Below are 18,111 nucleotides of genomic sequence, written 5' to 3' on the forward strand. Positions count from 1 at the left end.
GAGATTGGACCAAGTTATGGAGGTGGGAAACTTCGACCCATTTCCACCAAGGAGCGATGGATTTTCCAAAGAGTGCGAAATATGCATCTGATGAAATTTGCCAAAGATCTTTGAAAATGAGTTTGATGCCGATCAGCTGGTAAACGAAAATGTTCATGTAAATAATTTTCGCGATTTTTCCACTCATGCGGCTGGAATTGCCCGAAACCCCGGCTTAACGTGCACGTTCATCACACAAGGTAAGCACATACATTGAAAATTTTATATATAGGGATGAATATATAAATATATATTTGTAAAAAGTATTTACCTGTTATTCCCACGCACGATTGCTTTTTCTTAGAATGATATCACTGATAGAACCGAAAACCCGAGATATTTAACATTAGCTTTAAAACGCAGCTTTTATTTAAAATATAAGATAATATTAAGTTTACAAATACGTACCAGTTTTTTCAATATTATTTTCATATTTAAAATTGATGCCGCCTCCTCTGCCAAAGCGATAGCCACCGTTTCCTTCAATATTAAAGCCGCAGCCTCCACCTCCTTTGCTCAGGTTGCCGTCTTCGCCAAAACTTAGATAGCCGCCTCCTTCACAGTTCAAGCCGTTTTCTTCCAATATTAAAGCCGCCCACTTCTTAGCTCAGTGGTGGGGCATAAGTTGAAGTTAGCTAGAGGTAGACTTGGTCTAGCATATAAACATACAAAATATATGCACACATTAATTGGCATATATAAATGCCTACATAAAATATACATGCATACATACACATGCATACAAACATACGTTAGTACATACAAAGCTGCACATATAGATGCAGACATACATAATACATATACATATGCAACACACAAACATATATGCATACATGCATACATAAATACATGCATGCATGCATACAAACATGTGTACATGTAAACATACTTATGCATACCTACATACATTCGCACGCATGCATACTTGCACACATTCACGTATATTATAAATACATTTCTATATATATATATATACCTTTTACATTTGTACAAACATATATGCAAGCATGCACATACATGCATACATACATTCTAATTTTGACTGTCAACTTTGGCTCAAAGCTTTTAATTTAAACAAATATGAATTTTCAAAAATTATTCACAAATTTTTTAGGCGCTGAGGCTGAAGTTTTGAGGAATAACCAGAACCTGATTGGTTCACCAAATCAATTTTAAATATAACTAAAAATTTTTGGTAATGTCTTTGGTTAAACTCCCATCTAAAGGATATTTAATCTTAATAGTTAGTATAACTAGTCAAATTTAGGGCCAACGATTTGGCTCATTAATTCACATTTGCCGCATCTCTGCGCATCAGTCTTGGCGTACCATATTTATTTCGAAAAAAAAGGTTATCCTTGAGAATATCCTTGGGAATATAACTAAGTAGCGGGCGTAACGCCCACAAGAGTCAAAACAAGCGTTTGCCGACACACGATTGATGAGTTCCGACTTCCGATGCCGACACAGAACCGAAAGCCGAAACAGAAACTGAAACCGGGCTCTTAACTGGAAGGTGATTAAGTGCCGCACACGTCAACAGGTAAACAACACGGCGATCCTTAGATCCTGCACTGAGCAGGACACGAAATTTGATTGAAACACAGAAGAATAAAAGACAACATTTTCGAAATTTTAAATATCACATTATGGTTTGTATTTATACAACTAAATACGCAACACGAAACTTAACTTAACTACGCTTAAGCATAATATATAGACTAAGATTTAGTATATATAACTAGCATACTATACAACTACACATATGACTTTGCCGCTCAACTGAGTCTTTCATATATAAATATTTATTTTTTTTAATTTCTTCACAAATAGTTTTAGTTTTCGCATTTGACGATATGATTTTTGTATTGCTTATGGTTTTGTACTTAGAGATTATAAGAGGTCGAGTTCGAGTTCGAGATTTGGACGTCAGATTTGTCTAAACGAAACTTAAGCTTCTGTTCGGCATAGCCCACCCAAAAAGTCAAGAGTCCTTGAATAGATCTAGTTTTCGGAAAGAAACTTGAATCAGTCTTGAAGTCAGTTTGGAATATGTCAAATTTCACGCTCCAAAATGGAGCTCAGTCATTCCAAATAGTTAAGTCGAAAAGATCTTTAAGGATCGTCCTTGTCTATGAGCTAGGCCCCCCTAACAGTCCTTTGTGTTGAGTAAATATTTAAAAGAAATCAATCTTTATTTAATTTGAAATTCTTTTAACGAGATTTTATGGTTTTGTTATTACCGAACAGAGGGTTATTATTTTAAATATTTCTTGTATGTGTAAACATTTAGTGAAGAGCATAAAACTTTGGCATGACCGAAGTTTATATAGTAGATACAATTTAGTTACTAATATAATTACATTTATATATATTTACAATATGCTTCGCTTACGTCTAGTGCTGAAAACTAAAAGCAATGTTTCAAGTTAACTAAATGTTAGGCATTTATATTTTAATAGTATATAAGATCTATGAGCTAAGGCAACTGTAAACTTAAAAACATTCTTTTTTTTATAATTTGTTACTAAACAAGTCTTGAAAAGTTTTCCTCTTTTTTTAGTGTGTTGTGAGAGCAATTTGAATAGAGAGAGAGAGAGATTTGGATCGTTGAGCTATTAATAGACTATAGGCCACATAGGAAATAAACAGAGTTGACTAAATTTCCACTTTGGCACATGGGTTGAAAGATTGTAAAAGACAAATCTTTTTATAATTTTTATCAATGCAACTTGATTTGATTCGGGGAAGACCCAAGGAAACCCAAAAATTCACGTACTGAAGACCGTAGATGCATTTTATTGAACGTGCCATAAAATAAACGCCTGAAGGCTTGACTCTGAATATTGCTTGATAGTTTAAATGTGCCCAACTAGTATTGCGTATAAGAATTTGCTTTACATTATATAAATATGTATATATATATTTTTGATATATATAATTAATACATAAGATCGAGACAATATTTTCGTTTTGGAAGGAAGGGAGACAAGGCGCTAGACTGTCATGAATATAATATATATAAAGTATATTGTGTTTATCAGGAAATTGTACAACTTTATGCTTATGCATACTGTTGCGTCCAAATCGGCTTCTATATAGTTTATTAAATAGCCAACGATCCGCAGTTTAAAGCATGTTAATTAAAACTAAGCGTGTATTTCTGTTGTGTTTTGTGTTGTGTGCGGTCTCTATACGCATCGTAAGGCTAACTCCAAATGAGATAAAGTCAACTAACAACTAAAAACTTTGCACTTGCATACGCGTATGTGTGTGTGTGTGTTTTGTGGGTGTGTGTGTGTAATTATATATGTGGTATGTTTTATATAGAAGCTATAATACGTAATTACATCCAAGGTTTACCACGCATGCGCCCACGTCCGCCGCCACCGCGCATGGGTCCACCGCCTCGAAAGAACGGTCGCGGTCCTGGCCCGCCATCAAAGGGTCCTGGCATGCGCTGATAATTGGGCCTATATGGTCCCGACCAGCCGCGACCGCGTCCACGACCGCGACTCATATTATCCGGACTATTGCCAAATGCCTGAAAGGGAAAGGGACCACCCGTAAATGGCGGCCTCGGCGGCGGCGGCGGCACACCGGCTGGCCCATTGTTGCTCTCATTGCCGTTCCAGGGTATGGGCGGTTGCATTTGATTCCACGACTGTTGCTGTGGCGGCAACGGTGGCTGCTGCTGCTGTTGTTGTTGTGCGTCGGCGGCCTGCATGTCCTGCATGTTGCCAGCTCCAGTTGCTCCAATAAAACTGTTGTTAGCATCCCATTGAAATTCCTGCGGCGTCTCCAGCAGCACGGGACGCGGCGTTAAAACGCCATTAGCATCCAATTCGCCATCGGTATTCTCCAGCTGCAGCTGCTCCGGATTGGCATTGAGTTCTGCATGGAAAATTGTTACATATAAACCTTGCGAACTAAAACTAAGCAATTAATTGAACGCCGGCTGCCACCATTACCTAGCTGCGACTCTTCCAGGTCCTCGTCGGACATGTCCATGTCAATAACCATATCTGCGGGATCATAACGTGCCGAACCATCCACGCGATCCGACTCTGAAGAGGAACCTGCATGCAATCATTGGGTGTTAACTTGATGTCTATCTATATTTATTTAACAATTAGCTCTTACTCGCATTGGATTTCTGCGGCGAGCTGGTCTTCTTCACATAGCTGCCCGGTGGCGCCATCATGGGTGAATTGTTGCCCAGACTGCGAATAGCACTGCCGGCCTCCTCGGCTTTCTTTGTTGGCGCTGTGCGATAATCGACATCTCCGCCGGCACCGCCAAAATCCTGCAAGACAATACATTTTAATCCGAAAATTTATAGACGTAAATTTGTTTAAGTTGTACAACAAAACAAGGATAAGCCTTTAAATATGTCGAAAGTAATTATTTAACTTTAACTAATCCTCGTGCTTTTTCTACTCTTCATATTTAAATACCATTCGCACCTTTTCTGCCCCACCGGGCGAGCCAGTCAACGATATTAAATTTCTATGATCAATGTCCACCAGTTGTCGCGTTTGCTCGTCGCTCAATGCTGACTTGGGCCGAAAATTGAATGCCGGCGGCAGCTGAACCGTGCGATGATCCACATCCTGTGCACCCAGGCCGGAGACATTGTGATGCTCACTGTACTCGATAGGCGCGCTGCTGCCTTTGCGCTCGAAATGCGGGGGCGAGTGCGGCGTCGATTGCGATGGCGTTGTGTAGCTGGAGCTTGCCCCACTGCTATTCAGGCTGTTGTCCAGCGGCGTCCACGTCATGCTCATGTCCCAGGTGCTGTTGAAATCATCCACGCTGCCCGTTGATGATATGGCCGGCGGCATCGGCGGCGGCGGCGCCATCGGATTACTGTTCAAAGGCGCAGGCGTATACTGACTCTCCGTCTGGCCATAGCCGAGATGCGGCGGCGGCGGCGGCGCATACTCCTGTGTCGTGCCACCGAATATTGGCGGCGCTGGCGGCGGCAGCACACCGCCATAGCCTGACTGCACCTGGCTTGGATTGTATTCATCGCTGGAGCCGTTACCCCCGCCGCCACCCAGACCCGGTATGGCACTGCCGCTGTTGCCATTAGCATTGTTGTTGCTGTAGCTGCTGCTGCTCAGCGGCTCGGGCTTATAGTAGCTGGCATTGGGCGTATAGCTCTCATCATCCGAACGCGAGCCAATCACCTCAATGGCACTGCCGCGATCCTTGCCGCTAGACTCGCGCTTAAAGTCGTTGATGTCGAACGGCAGCTGACCGCCATCCAGGTAACTGGCGAAGCCATTGAGACCGCTGCCGCTGAACAAGTTCTGAGGGACAGAAAAATCAGAAGAACTATATAGGAGTGTTCCCAATATCGCCTTATTCTGAATATTAGTAGTGAAAATAAATAAATTAGCAGGCGAAGTAACAAAGAAAGTCAATAAATAAAATAAAGTTAGGCTTGGTTCATAATTCAATAAGATTAAAGAAAGGTGATATAAACTAAGGAGAAATTGAACCTGCACGAAAAACCATTTTTATATTTTAATAAGAAAAATGTAATATTTAATCCGTGCGATGCTGGGTAATTTCTATTAGTTTTTGTTTAATGCATATTCTTTCTTTTCAGGAGTTTGAGCCGGCACTTTCACCTCATGAATCAAATATTACAATTGGATTTTTGTTTTTGTGAATATAAAAAAGATATAAACTTCAGTAAAAAAAGACTATAGAAACAATGAAACGTAATCGATAATAATCGATATTTCTGATCAAATTTAAATAAACTGAAAATAAGTTCCTAAATTTTCCAAATACAAATCCATATAAGTTGAATAAATTGTGCGTGTTGATGTGACAAGTTCCTAAAAGCTTACCACGCCCAGCGGTGAATTATTTTCATCCGGAAGTTGGAGATCCGCGTCGCGTTCCGGTGACGGCGCGTTTATATCCGGTGAGGGTATCGGGCTGGAGAGCGTGGGTATAACCTCGTCCAGCTTGCGTTTGACTATCTTAATGCGCGTGCCAAAGCTTTTGTAGGCCTAAAAATGCACATAAAATAAAATGAAAATAAATGCATGTGTAGAAAAGTACCGGCTGGACTTACACTTGCGACAACTTTGACTTCGCGTCCCTGATGCTCGTAGAACTTTTTGGCCGCCTCGATGGTCTCCACAACGGATTTGCGACTCTTGATCTCGTTCTGCAGATTCTTGTTGTACGCATTGATGAAGGCCACACAGCGTTCCAGCTCCTTCTCAATGTCGCCCGAGTGGCTTTTGTCCTTTAACTGCTGTTTGATGGCTTCGATTTCAAAGTTCGGTGGCTTTGGTAGCTTCTTCATGCTCTTGTCCGTCGCCTCGGCCAGCTCGACACATTCGCGCACCTGCGCTATGAGCGTGGCATTCTGATACTCATTGCTGGGATCGGTGCTGGCTGGCGCCTTCTTTGGCGGCGCTATGTTGAGCAGGCCGCTCAGATCGCTGAGGAATTCTTCGTTGTAGATTTCGCGCTGTTCCCAGATTTTAAAGATGCGCAAGATTTTGCCCTTGACACGTTCATCGCTAGCGAAAGAGAAATATAAATTAATATATAGAGCATTTTACGAGAATTCATTCAAAAAACCTTTTTATCACCTTTTTCTGATTTTTTATTACTTATTTAAAAAAAAACTAACAAAAGTTGTATATAAGCTAAAATATAGGGTATACACTGGTCGAGAAACTTTGTGTCAAGCTTATATTTCAATCATAACAAATAGAAACAATTAATTTAGGGTGACCATACAAAGTTTTGTAAAAACGAATACATTTTTCAAACATATGGTCACACTTTTAAATATATATAAAAGTTGATTGGGTTTTTCAAAAATATTACATATTATAAAAAATATTATAGGACACTTGTTAATTTTTAATCAGTATTATAGTTTCTACAGGGTATACTACAACCGACAAAATATATATATATATATATTTGTAGTCTTCACACTCCAAATTATCTATTGTTTAGAGTGACCATAAATGTTTAGTTAAAATAACAAGTGCATTCATATTAATTTGTTGCTTCCAATGCAAAATACGACTATCAAATATTTTGCTTGTTTTATGCATTGCAACGGTATGTTATCAACAGTATATTAAACATTTGTACAGTGTATCTGCTAGTCGACCAATGAAACAAATAATGCACAGCTAGTTCCGCTACTTACCGCACCATCGTGGTGGCTCTCTGCAGCGCCGTGGCCCAGCATTCGACGAACTCGTAGCGCTTGCGCTTGCTGTACTGTATGACATCGTTGGCCAGATAGAAGAGCACCAAGCGATGATCAACGCGAACTGCGAGGGGGAAGGATTATGTATTGATAATGTGGGCAGGGGCAGGGCATGGGCTTGGGCTACGCACCTCGCTTGAAGACATTCAGCCAGCATTGGATGATCTTCTTGTGATTGATACGATGCTGCAGACACCAGTTGGACATTTGCTGTATGCACTCCTGTGTGTCCTTGAGCGCCTCCAGGCGTGTCTCGAACAGCTCCTCGTCAAAGATTTCACTTGTTTTGGACATTTCGGTTTTTGTTGCTGCCGTTGATGTTGCTGTTGCTGTTGTTGTTGTTGTCGTTGTTTGGCTCATGTTGCAACGCTTAGCGCATTACACAGCGGCGCGCCAATTTATGTTTGCTCTATTTTTCTGTATTTTGCGCCCAGTTACCCTCGCAGCGGCAGCGGCGACGTTTTTTTCTTCACTCTTTCACAGGGCCACACAAACACGCGCACTTTTTTTTCCAGCCGCAATTAGACAGTCAAGCGGCGCTCTTGAGCTGTTTGCATGTTGTTTAAATGCTGCGGTGTAGCCGGGCTTAGGTTTTGTGTATAGTTATAGCACTGAATTGCACGCGGTTTTTGCTAATTTTGTTGTTTTTCCTGGGAGTTGTATCTCAAGTGAACATGCTACCAAAGTGAGCAAACAATGTTTTACTCAACACTAATAGCTACATATGGCAACTGTGGGCACCCCAGAATGTTAACATTTGCAGAAACGTTATTAACAGCGCGCACAAATTTGTTCACTAAGAAACTGGGGATGCCGCTTAGGTTAAAACGATGAAAGCAGTCCGGTAGAACTGGGTTTAAATAATGATTACAGGCAATTAAAATTTATTAAGATGTAGTTTTGACTAGGAAAGTGCACCTGCAAAAAGCTTCTATGAAATACACTAGTCTTTTATAACAGACTCATAACAGAGCAAAGACTGAGCAGCTGTTCTGTAGATGAATTCAGTTTTCAGCACTAGAACACACTAAGCATAATGTTAAACAGGCAGCAGCAGATATACGAGGGCTTTTCTGTTAGCATTTAATCGACGTTAAGGCATTCGAACTATCTTTAATTATCATAGTAACTTAGGTATTTCGGTTATTTAAATAACATACAGTTGGTAAATTCATAGCTCAATTTTATATTAGATGTTTTAAATAACCCGCGTACTTGACTGTTTGGCAACGCTGCTCAGGATGTACATTTGGTATTTTTGTTTTTTGGCATTTTTTGGAGCTTCTTTACAGGGAGCACGGTGCATTGCAGCAGGTGGCGCCGCTTTGGCGTCAGTTTCATTTGATAAACAGCTGCAGCAAGTAGGTCTCGCGCAAATTTTCCCAGTTATCGCGCGTAAAATTTCACGAGTGCGTTTGTAATATTCTCATTTGCCGGCAGTGTAAGTGATAACAGTAACGCATTGATAACGTGCGCGTGGGTGTTGAGTTCTCGCTGTCCTTGTCTTTTATACAGTCTGTTGTTCTTGTGGCGGCCGCACGCTCGTACTAGTGCTTCTTCTTCTTCTCCTTTGCCGGCATATGGCGTCTGCCTGGCTGTTGGTCTCTCTTGGTACTTGTTGTTGTTGTTGTTGCCAGACTGCCCCTGGCACGGCCAAAGAAGCTTAGGGAAAGATTAAAGCTTCAATTGAAAACATAATTAAGGCATAATTATGCTTAACTTGCATAAAATGCGCATTACAAGAATTTGTGTACCCTATAAAAATGGGCAAAATGAGCAGCATGAATTTGTGTAATTATGGATACGTATATATATTGTTGATCAGAATAGAATAGATCTGGCAACGTTCGACCGCCTAGAACTCAGGCAGTTTCTAGTCTGCTGGGCTGCACAAGCTCGCTTGCAATTATCGATAACTTTTTCGAATTCGATAAACATCGATTTATCGACTACGGCATATCTCGAAGATTACAAAAGCCAGAGTCACCAATTTTGTTATGTAGACTCTCGTGTAGCAGACATAATTTAATATATTTTCACTTCTTGGAAAGCGCTACCAATTCGCCATTACAGGGTAACTTCTAGTTGGGCGCTCTTTTAATTATTTGTCAAGTGCTTCTCGAACTGTAAGCTGCTTCAATTGTTTTGCATTCGACGCGTCCTTCGGCCCATTAGGGCCACGTAATTATTCTGATTACTTGGCATAGACCAAGTAAACAACAACAACAACAACATAAGCAGCAGCTGCAACAAAATCAACAACATCAAGAAATTCCCATGCTGCGCTACTGACCCAGTGCCGCCGCCAAGTTGTGCGCCATTTGATTGGCGACGTCACCGGGGAAATGCGCCGCAGCAAGCACAAAAATAATTACGCTTCAATTTGCTGCTCCCTTTCAGGATTTCGCTTGATTGAACCGCACATTAGAGAAAAATAGAGCAGCGTTTAAGTGATTTCTGCTTAAAGCGAGTGTGAGAAGCGCAGAGAACAACGTTGAAGCGATGTCTGCTTAAAGTGCGAAAGCAAAGCGCAAGAGACTAAAAAATAAATAAAAACAAATTAAAAACATTTAAAAGTTAAAGAGAGTTTAATGAATTAATGTGACAGATAAAATATTTATAAAAATTTGCTCAAAATAAAGTGAAGTTTTTCTTGACGGGTAAGTCTTAAGCCTTAATTTACTAGTTTTAAGTCTTACAATATTAATATTAAAAGCCAGCATTGAAACGAATCAAAAACTTACGATATATTAACTGAACGTACGTCATAAAAAATATTTGGCTTTCTTTATTGACAGTTGTCGTCTGAATTCAAGCTTGACTATTATCAAAATTAAACATTTGCATAGTGAGATCTCAGTAAAAAAATAAATATTTTACTTACTTTAAGTCCTTATGTTCTCCATTTAAGTAAGAAATCTCGTGACAATTTCAAATTTCCTAATTCCAAATCTTGGGCACTTTAATTATTTAGTTACTTGATTTAAGTAATAAATCTTAAGACCAGTTCAGCGTGAAATAATTAAACGAAGAAACTGATCTTAAGTATTTATATATTTCAAGAAGAATTCTTAAAACAAAAGCTACATGAAGTATTGAAATGAAGAGTTGAATGACTTGAGTAAAGTATTTAATGAAAACAAGTAAGAGGTAAAAGGAACTTAAATAGCATTACAGAAAAAAGTCGCAATAACATTTTTAATGGGTTCAGGGTATAAAAAGAGTTTAATAACTTAGTTAAGGTAAGAAATATTGAGATAAACTTAATTGCAATAATTATATAATCGATTCCAGATGCAGATTTTGGTTAGGAAAACTAGAAAAACCAGACTTGTTTCAGCTTTATATTATAGAGTACCAATATATTTGGGGTTTTGTAGAGTTTAGGATTGCTTTTAAAAGCATATTTTAAGCTCGAATGCCTTTAAACTCTTATATAAGACTTTCTCACTGGATTCTGCCAAAGTATCTGCAACTTTTGTGCGAATGACGTCAATAGTTTCTTGAATTACCAAACTTATGTTGATTGTTTTAACTGATCCCACGCACACACACTCCCACACACACACGCAAAACAATAAACTCTAATTAGCAACTAATTCAGCTGGCGACGCTGTTGTGCTGCGTTTTAACGTTCCGCTTGTAACTTGATTTCCAGCTGCCCTTTGGCAGGATGCGCGTTGTCCTTCCACGGCGACTGTTGTTGCTCATCCGCGCACACATTTGTCAATTAGCTGTCCATTTGCAGCGACAGCTTACCGCAGACCCCCCTCCGCCTTCTTTCATCCTTGTCAAATAAACCCCCTCTTACCACATAGTGTCCGCCCCAAGTCCTTAGCTCGAACTCCAAACACATTCAACTGCGTCGCAGTTTCATGAATAATCCCTTGGGTCCGGCACTTCCCGGAAAATTGTGTTTAGACTAGCGTTTAAATGGGCTACGCTGGGATTTTAGAGTTTTGATTTTCCTTTAATTTTCATTAATATCCCTCGGTCGCTTCGTTTGATAATATTATGATAAATAATCTATAAACATTCTCTGGCCGTTCTTGCAGTTGAATTGAATTGGAAATTCAGCTTTTGATTTGTCTGCGAGACAGTTCAAAAACAAACTGTAGCACACTTTTCAGCGCCCACACATGCAATAATGCCCATGCACATAAATAAATACATGTATCCAACGTCGACATATTGTCTGTTTGAAAGATGGATAAATATCATTACTAAACATGCCAATAGACCCGCCCTCGCGAGGGCTGTACGATAAGTTCGTCAGCTGGGAATAGATTTTGTTGTATATAATCGGGAAATTTCAATGATTTCTTATAATTTCGCCAAAAATGTCAAAACAAAAATGTATTTGTCAAAAATGCGAAATTTGTTTGAAAAAAATGACATCGATTATAAAACTCGGCTTAGTTTCGATTAAGAATAATTCATATTGAGCTAAAAAAAAGTGTTTTTAAAAAAAAAGCACATGAGGAACTCTATTGACTTCTGATAGATACTTGTTTTGATCTATATTTGAATTAATTTTCTTTAACAATGCTGAACTCTTTTATTTGATTTTTTATACTTCTGTTAATTTGTGTACTTTAGTAGCAGCCCTTGATTATGCAAGGCATCAACTGTCAGCGCGTATGTAGAACAGAATCAGGCAATAGACGTCATTCCAGCCGAGCGGAGTAAACAAGTTCATGTGGGTAGCGGAGTAGAAGCGGAAGGGGAAGGGTATGTTGCCTGTGCCTGGCATAAGTCGAGAATTGTTGTGGAAGGTTCATGCAATTGCAACCTGCAGCTCGTAAGCGGCGCTCAGCTAATGACAAATTGAAGGAGAGGCTGCCCTGATGGTTGCCAGAGCTGCAAAGAAGAAATGCAAACGCTAATCAAAATATTTGCTTGACATTTTTAATTTGCATATGTGAAAGGCAAATGTGCTGTGCTTTGACAAAAGACACGCGACTAAGTTAGCAGGGCCTTGCTATACCCTTCCATTAAAGGGGGGGAGTTCATAAGGTGTATAAATTATATATCAGCATGACTAGCTGAGTTGATATAGTCAGCTTAAACTCTCTATACGTCCAAGTAATTGGGCTTTCAGTTTTAAAACTATCTTCTTGAAACTTTGTACACTTGGGAACCTGTTTAATCGGATAGCTATAACTATATGACTGCCATAGGAACAATCGGTTGAAAAGTAGGTTGCCAAAATATTTTCTTTTGCAAAATATGTTCATCAAAATCGGCATTTATGAGTTTCACTGTTCTCAGATATCCTTAGTTTCTGGCCCACGATATATTCACCAAACTTAGCATTTAAAAATGGCAAATATCTGAAGAGCTATCAAATCTTCCTCTAAGATATCCTTAGTTTCTCGTTCATGATATTTTCCCTAAACTAAGCTTTTATCAGCTTCTCGCCAACATCTGCAAGTTTGTCAGTCATATAGGGTATTTAAAGTGCGCCTTCATCTTGCACTCTCTTTGGTTTTTTAATGATGCTGGCAAAAAAAACCGCAGGACGCTTGGCAATGCATGATATATTAATGGGACCCCCTTACCACTCTCAATGCCATTAAAGCCCGCTCGAAAAGCAGCTCATCATTCATCTAGCCAAGTCATTAATATTTTATTCCTGCCACAGTGGGGAAATGCTTCGCATAAGTTCCCAAAGTTCGCGCCTGCGAGTGCACACTGTACTTATCTAATGTCGCTTACTCTCCATTTTCTGTTAATTGAGCTAATGTTTCGTACCCTTGAAATATATCCCACATCCTATCCTATTCTATTATAAGCCAAAAAGCATTCCTCATTCCCACCCCCCACCATTTCTCGCTCTCTCACTCTTCTTCCACACTTGTGCTTTCTTTTCTTTTTTGTTTTTTTAGCTAATAAACGTTTTGCGTTCCATGCGGCGTATACGCAACTTGCAGCCAAATGTCTGCTACGTGATTTTTTGTTTGTGCCACACGCGACACTTTTGCGCGTCAAATGTTCATTTTTTTGCCAATTGTATTTGTTGTTGTCTTCGTTGTTTGCTTTGCCCGCTGCTGTTGCCCTTGCCGAACACTTGCTTATTGTTGACGCGCAGTTCACGAGCTCCAGAAATTGTATAGGGTATACCCAGCTGCAATGTCTGTACGTGTAAGGCAAGAGCTAGAGGCTTTCAATATGTTTACTATGTATCTTTAATAAATTTATTATTTAATATTATTGTTTAAGTAAAATACAAATATAATAGAAATATTTCCACTTCTACAGGGTATATCAAGTCATGCACCTCAACAACTAGCTTAACGTTGTTTTCCTTATTTTTTTTTGTATTTGTGTTGACTTTCGAGTGCGTAAATTTTGCTGCTCAGCTGCCTTCTCAGTCGCATTTTTTCTCGATTCCCACGCTTGCCACGCCCCCTCGCTAGACGCCCCTACCCTAACTGGTGGGTGGGGGGTAACACACGTCAGCACGTTTGAGCACGTTTTATTTTAATGGCACTTTTGTGGCGCATTTCCTTTCACTGCGGAAGAACTTATCGCTGGCTTCGAGTTGCTTGGAACGCGTCTTTCATTGTCAGTTTGGGGCAAGCACTTGGCAGGACATGTCGACATTCCTGCCATATAATATAACTCCGCGTGGAGATATGACGTTCCAAAACGATATAACTCCGCGTGGAGATATGACGTTCCAAAACGATATAACTCCGCGTGGAGATATGACGTTCCAAAACGACATAACTCCGCGCGGTGATATGACGTTCCAAAACGACATAACTCCGCGCGGTGATATGACGTTCCATGACGCTCCAAAACGACATAACTCTGCGCGGAGATATGACATTCCAAAACGACATAACTCCGCGTGGAGATATGACGTTCCAAAACGACATAACTCCGCGTGGAGATATGACGTTCCAAAACGACATAACTCCGCGCGGAGATATGACGTTCCACGACGATCCAAAACGATATAACTCCGCGCGGAGATATGACGTTCCAAAACGACATAACTCCGCGCGGAGATATGACGTTCCAAAACGACATAACTCCGCGTGGAGATATGACGTTCCAAAACGACATAACTCCGCGCGGAGATATGACGATCCAAAACGATATAACTCCGCGCGGAGATATGACGTTCCAAAACGACATAACTCCGCGCGGAGATATGACGTTCTAAAACGACATAACTCCGCGCGGTGATATGACGTTCCAAAACGACATAACTCCGCGCGGAGACATGACGTTCTAAAACGACATAACTCCGTGTGGAGATATGACGTTCCAAAACGACATAACTCCGCGCGGAGATATGACATTCCAAAACGACATAACTCCGCGCGGAGATATGACATTCCAAAACGACATAACTCCGCGTGGAGATATGACGTTTTAAAACGACATAGCTCAGCGTGGAGATATGACGTTCCAAAACGACATAACTCCGCGCGGTGATATGACGTTCCAAAACGACATAACTGCGCGCGGAGATATGACGTTCTAAAACGACATAACTCCGCGCGGAGATATGACGTTCCAAAACGACATAACTTCGCGCGGAGATATGACGTTCCAAAACGACATAACTCCGCGCGGTGATATGACGTTCCAAAACGACATAACTCCGCGTGGAGATATGACGTTCTACAACGACATAACTCCGCGTGGAGATATGACGTACCAAAACGACATAACTCCGCGCGGAGATATGACGTTCTAAAACGACATAACTCCGCGCGGAGATATGACATTCCAAAACGACATAACTCCGCGCGGAGATATGACATTCCAAAACGACATAACTCCGCGTGGAGATATGACGTTCCAAAACGACATAACTCCGCGCGGAGATATGACGTTCTAAAACGACATAACTCCGCGCGGTGATATGACGTTCCAAAACGACATAACTCCGCGTGGAGATATGACGTTCCAAAACGACATAACTCCGCGCGGTGATATGACGTTCCAAAACGACATAACTCCGCGCGGAGATATGACGTTCCAAAACGACATAACTCCGCGCGGAGATATGACGTTCTAAAACTCCGCGTGGAGATATGACGTTCCAAAACGACATAACTCCGCGCGGAGATATGACGTTCTAAAACGACATAACTCCGCGCGGTAATATGACGTTCCAAAACGACATAACTCCGCGTGGAGATATGACGTTCCAAAACGATATAACTCCGCGCGGTGATATGACGTTCCAAAACGACATAACTCCGCGTGGAGATATGACGTTCTAAAACGACATAACTCCGCGCGATGATATGACGTTCCAAAACGACATAATTCCGCGCGGTGATATGACGTTCCAAAACGACATAACTCCGCGCGGTGATATGACGTTCCAAAACGGCATAACTCCGCGCGGAGATATGACATTCCAAAACGACATACCTCCGCGTGGAGATATGACGTTCCAAAACGACATAACTCCGCGCGGAGATATGACGTTCCAAAACGACATAACTCCGCGCGGAGATATGACGTTCCAAAACGACATAACTCCGCGCGGAGACATGACGTTCTAAAACGACATAACTCCGCGTGGAGTTATGACGTTCCAAAACGACATAACTCCGCGCGGAGATATGACATTCCAAAACGACATAACTCCGCGTGGAGATATGACGTTTTAAAACGACATAACTCAGCGTGGAGATATGACGTTCCAAAACGACATAACTCCGCGCGGTGATATGACGTTCCAAAACGACATAACTCCGCGTGGAGATATGACGTTCTACAACGACATAACTCCGCGCGGTGATATGACGTTCCAAAACGACATAACTCCGCGCGGTGATATGACGTTCCAAAACGACATAACTCCGCGCGGTGATATGACGTTCCAAAACGACATAACTCCGCGTGGAGATATGACGTACCAAAACGACATAGCTCCGCGCGGAGATATGACGTTCTAAAACGACATAACTCCACGCGGAGATATGACGTTCCAAAACGACATAACTACGCGCGGTGATATGACGTTCCAAAACGACATAACTCCCCGCGGAGATATGACGTTCCAAAACGACATAACTCCGCGCGGAGGTATGATGTTCCAAAACCACATAACTCCGCGCGGTGATATGACGTTCCAAAACGACATAACTCCGCGCGGAGATATGACGTTCCAAAACGACATAACTCCGCGCGGTGATATGACGTTCCAAAAGGACATAACTCCGCGTGGAGATATGACATTCCAAAACGATATAACTCCGCGTGGAGATATGACGTTCCAAAACGACATAACTCCGCGCGGAGATATGACATTCCAAAAGGACAAAACTCCGCGTGGAGATATGACGTTTTAAAACGACATAACTCCGCGCGGAGATATGACGTTCCAAAACGACATAACTCCGCGTGGAGATATGACATTCCAAAACGATATAACTCCGCGTGGAGATATGACGTTCCAAAACGACATAACTCCGCGCGGAGATATGACGTTCCAAAACGACATAACTCCGCGTGGAGATATGACGTTCCAAAACGACATAACTCCGCGCGGTGATGTGACGTTCCAAAGCGACATAACTCCGCGTGGAGATATGACGTTCCAAAACGACATAACTCCGCGCGGAGATATGGCATTCCAAAACGACATAACTCCGCGTGGAGATATGACGTTTTAAAACGACATAACTCCGCGCGGAGATATGACGTTCCAAAACGACATAACTCCGCGCGGAGATATGACGTTCCAAAACGACATAACTCCGCGCGGAGATATGACATTCCAAAACGACATTACTCCGCGTGGAGATATGACGTTTTAAAACGACATAACTCAAAGTGGAGATATGACGTTCCAAAGCGACATAACTCCGCGCGGAGATATGACGTTCCAAAACGACATAACTCCGCGTGGAGATATGACATTCCAAAACGACATAGCTCAGCGTGGAGATATGACGTTCCAAAACGACATAACTCCGCGCGGTGATATGACGTTCCAAAAGGACATAACTCCGCGAGGAGACATGACTTTCTAAAACGACATAACTCCGCGTGGAGATATAACGTTCCAAAACGACATAACTCCGCGTGGAGATATGACGTTCCAAAACGACATAACTCCGCGCGGAGATATGACATTCCAAAAGGACATAACTCCGCGTGGAGATATGACGTTTTAAAACGACATAACTCCGCGCGGAGATATGGCATTCCAAAACGACATAACTCAGCGTGGAGATATGACGTTCTACAACGACATAACTCCGCGTGGAGATATGACGTACCAAAACGACATAACTCCGCGCGGAGATATGACGTTCCAAAACGACATAACTCCGCGCGGAGATATGACATTCCAAAACGACATAACTCCGCGTGGAGATATGACGTTTTAAAACGACATAACTCAGAGTGGAGATATGACGTTCCAAAGCGACATAACTCCGCGCGGAGATATGACGTTCCAAAACGACATAACTCCGCGTGGAGATATGACGTTCTACAACGACATAACTCCGCGTGGAGATATGACGTACCAAAACGACATAACTCCGCGCGGAGATATGACGTTCTAAAACGACATAACTCCGCGCGGAGATATGACGTTCCAAAACGACATAACTCCGCGCGGTGATATGACGTTCCAAAACGATATAACTCCGCGCGGAGATATGAAGTTCCAAAACGACATAACTCCGCGCGGAGATATGACGTTCTAAAACGATATAACTCCGCGCGGTGATATGACGTTCCAAAACGACATAACTCCGCGCGGAGATATGACGTTCCAAAACGACATAACTCCGCGCGGAGATATGACGTTCCATGACGCTCCA

At 41.6% G+C, this 18,111-nt stretch overlaps 2 protein-coding genes across 3 annotated transcripts in view; one reads left to right on the forward strand and one right to left on the reverse strand.

Annotated features, from left to right (window-relative positions):
• Positions 1–3,307: 3,307 nt before the first annotated feature.
• Positions 3,308–8,011, reverse strand: LOC6629033 (uncharacterized). 2 transcript variants are annotated; one of them, XM_002052774.4, is made up of 8 exons: positions 7,432–8,011; positions 7,238–7,364; positions 6,134–6,590; positions 5,904–6,068; positions 4,506–5,354; positions 4,183–4,345; positions 4,011–4,118; positions 3,308–3,933 (listed from the first exon to the last, which is right to left on the reverse strand). In XM_002052774.4, the coding sequence occupies exons 1-8, from the start codon at positions 7,658–7,660 to the stop codon at positions 3,386–3,388; spliced, it is 2,646 nt and encodes an 881-aa protein (XP_002052810.2). In that variant the 5' UTR covers positions 7,661–8,011; the 3' UTR covers positions 3,308–3,385. The 2 variants fall into 2 exon arrangements, with proteins under 2 accessions (XP_002052810.2, XP_015028545.1); XM_015173059.3 differs by having other exon boundaries at positions 4,506–5,411.
• Positions 8,012–8,620: 609 nt separating this feature from the next.
• Pde11 (Phosphodiesterase 11) overlaps positions 8,621–18,111 on the forward strand; it is a 91,449-nt gene continuing 81,958 nt past the window's right edge. Inside the window, exons 1-2 of the mRNA XM_070209407.1 lie at positions 8,621–8,741; positions 9,701–9,960. The gene's annotated coding sequence lies outside the window, so the exon portion shown is untranslated. The remainder of the gene's footprint in view (positions 8,742–9,700; positions 9,961–18,111) is intronic.

Source organism: Drosophila virilis, chromosome 4 (assembly GCF_030788295.1).
Source record: "Drosophila virilis strain 15010-1051.87 chromosome 4, Dvir_AGI_RSII-ME, whole genome shotgun sequence".
In the NCBI taxonomy this organism is placed as follows: domain Eukaryota; kingdom Metazoa; phylum Arthropoda; class Insecta; order Diptera; family Drosophilidae; genus Drosophila; species Drosophila virilis.

Bases quoted from the DNA above. Each gene is read 5' to 3' on its own strand.
- LOC6629033 (XM_015173059.3), bottom strand. From the start codon at position 7,660: ATGAGCCAAACAACGACAACAACAACAACAGCAACAGCAACATCAACG. The intron at 5,412-5,903 runs GTAAGCTTTTAG...ACTAATATTCAG, and splicing joins ATAATTCACCGCTGGGCGTG to AATAAGGCGATATTGGGAAC. The intron at 3,934-4,010 runs GTAATGGTGGCA...TTTTCCATGCAG, and splicing joins CCTGGAAGAGTCGCAGCTAG to AACTCAATGCCAATCCGGAG.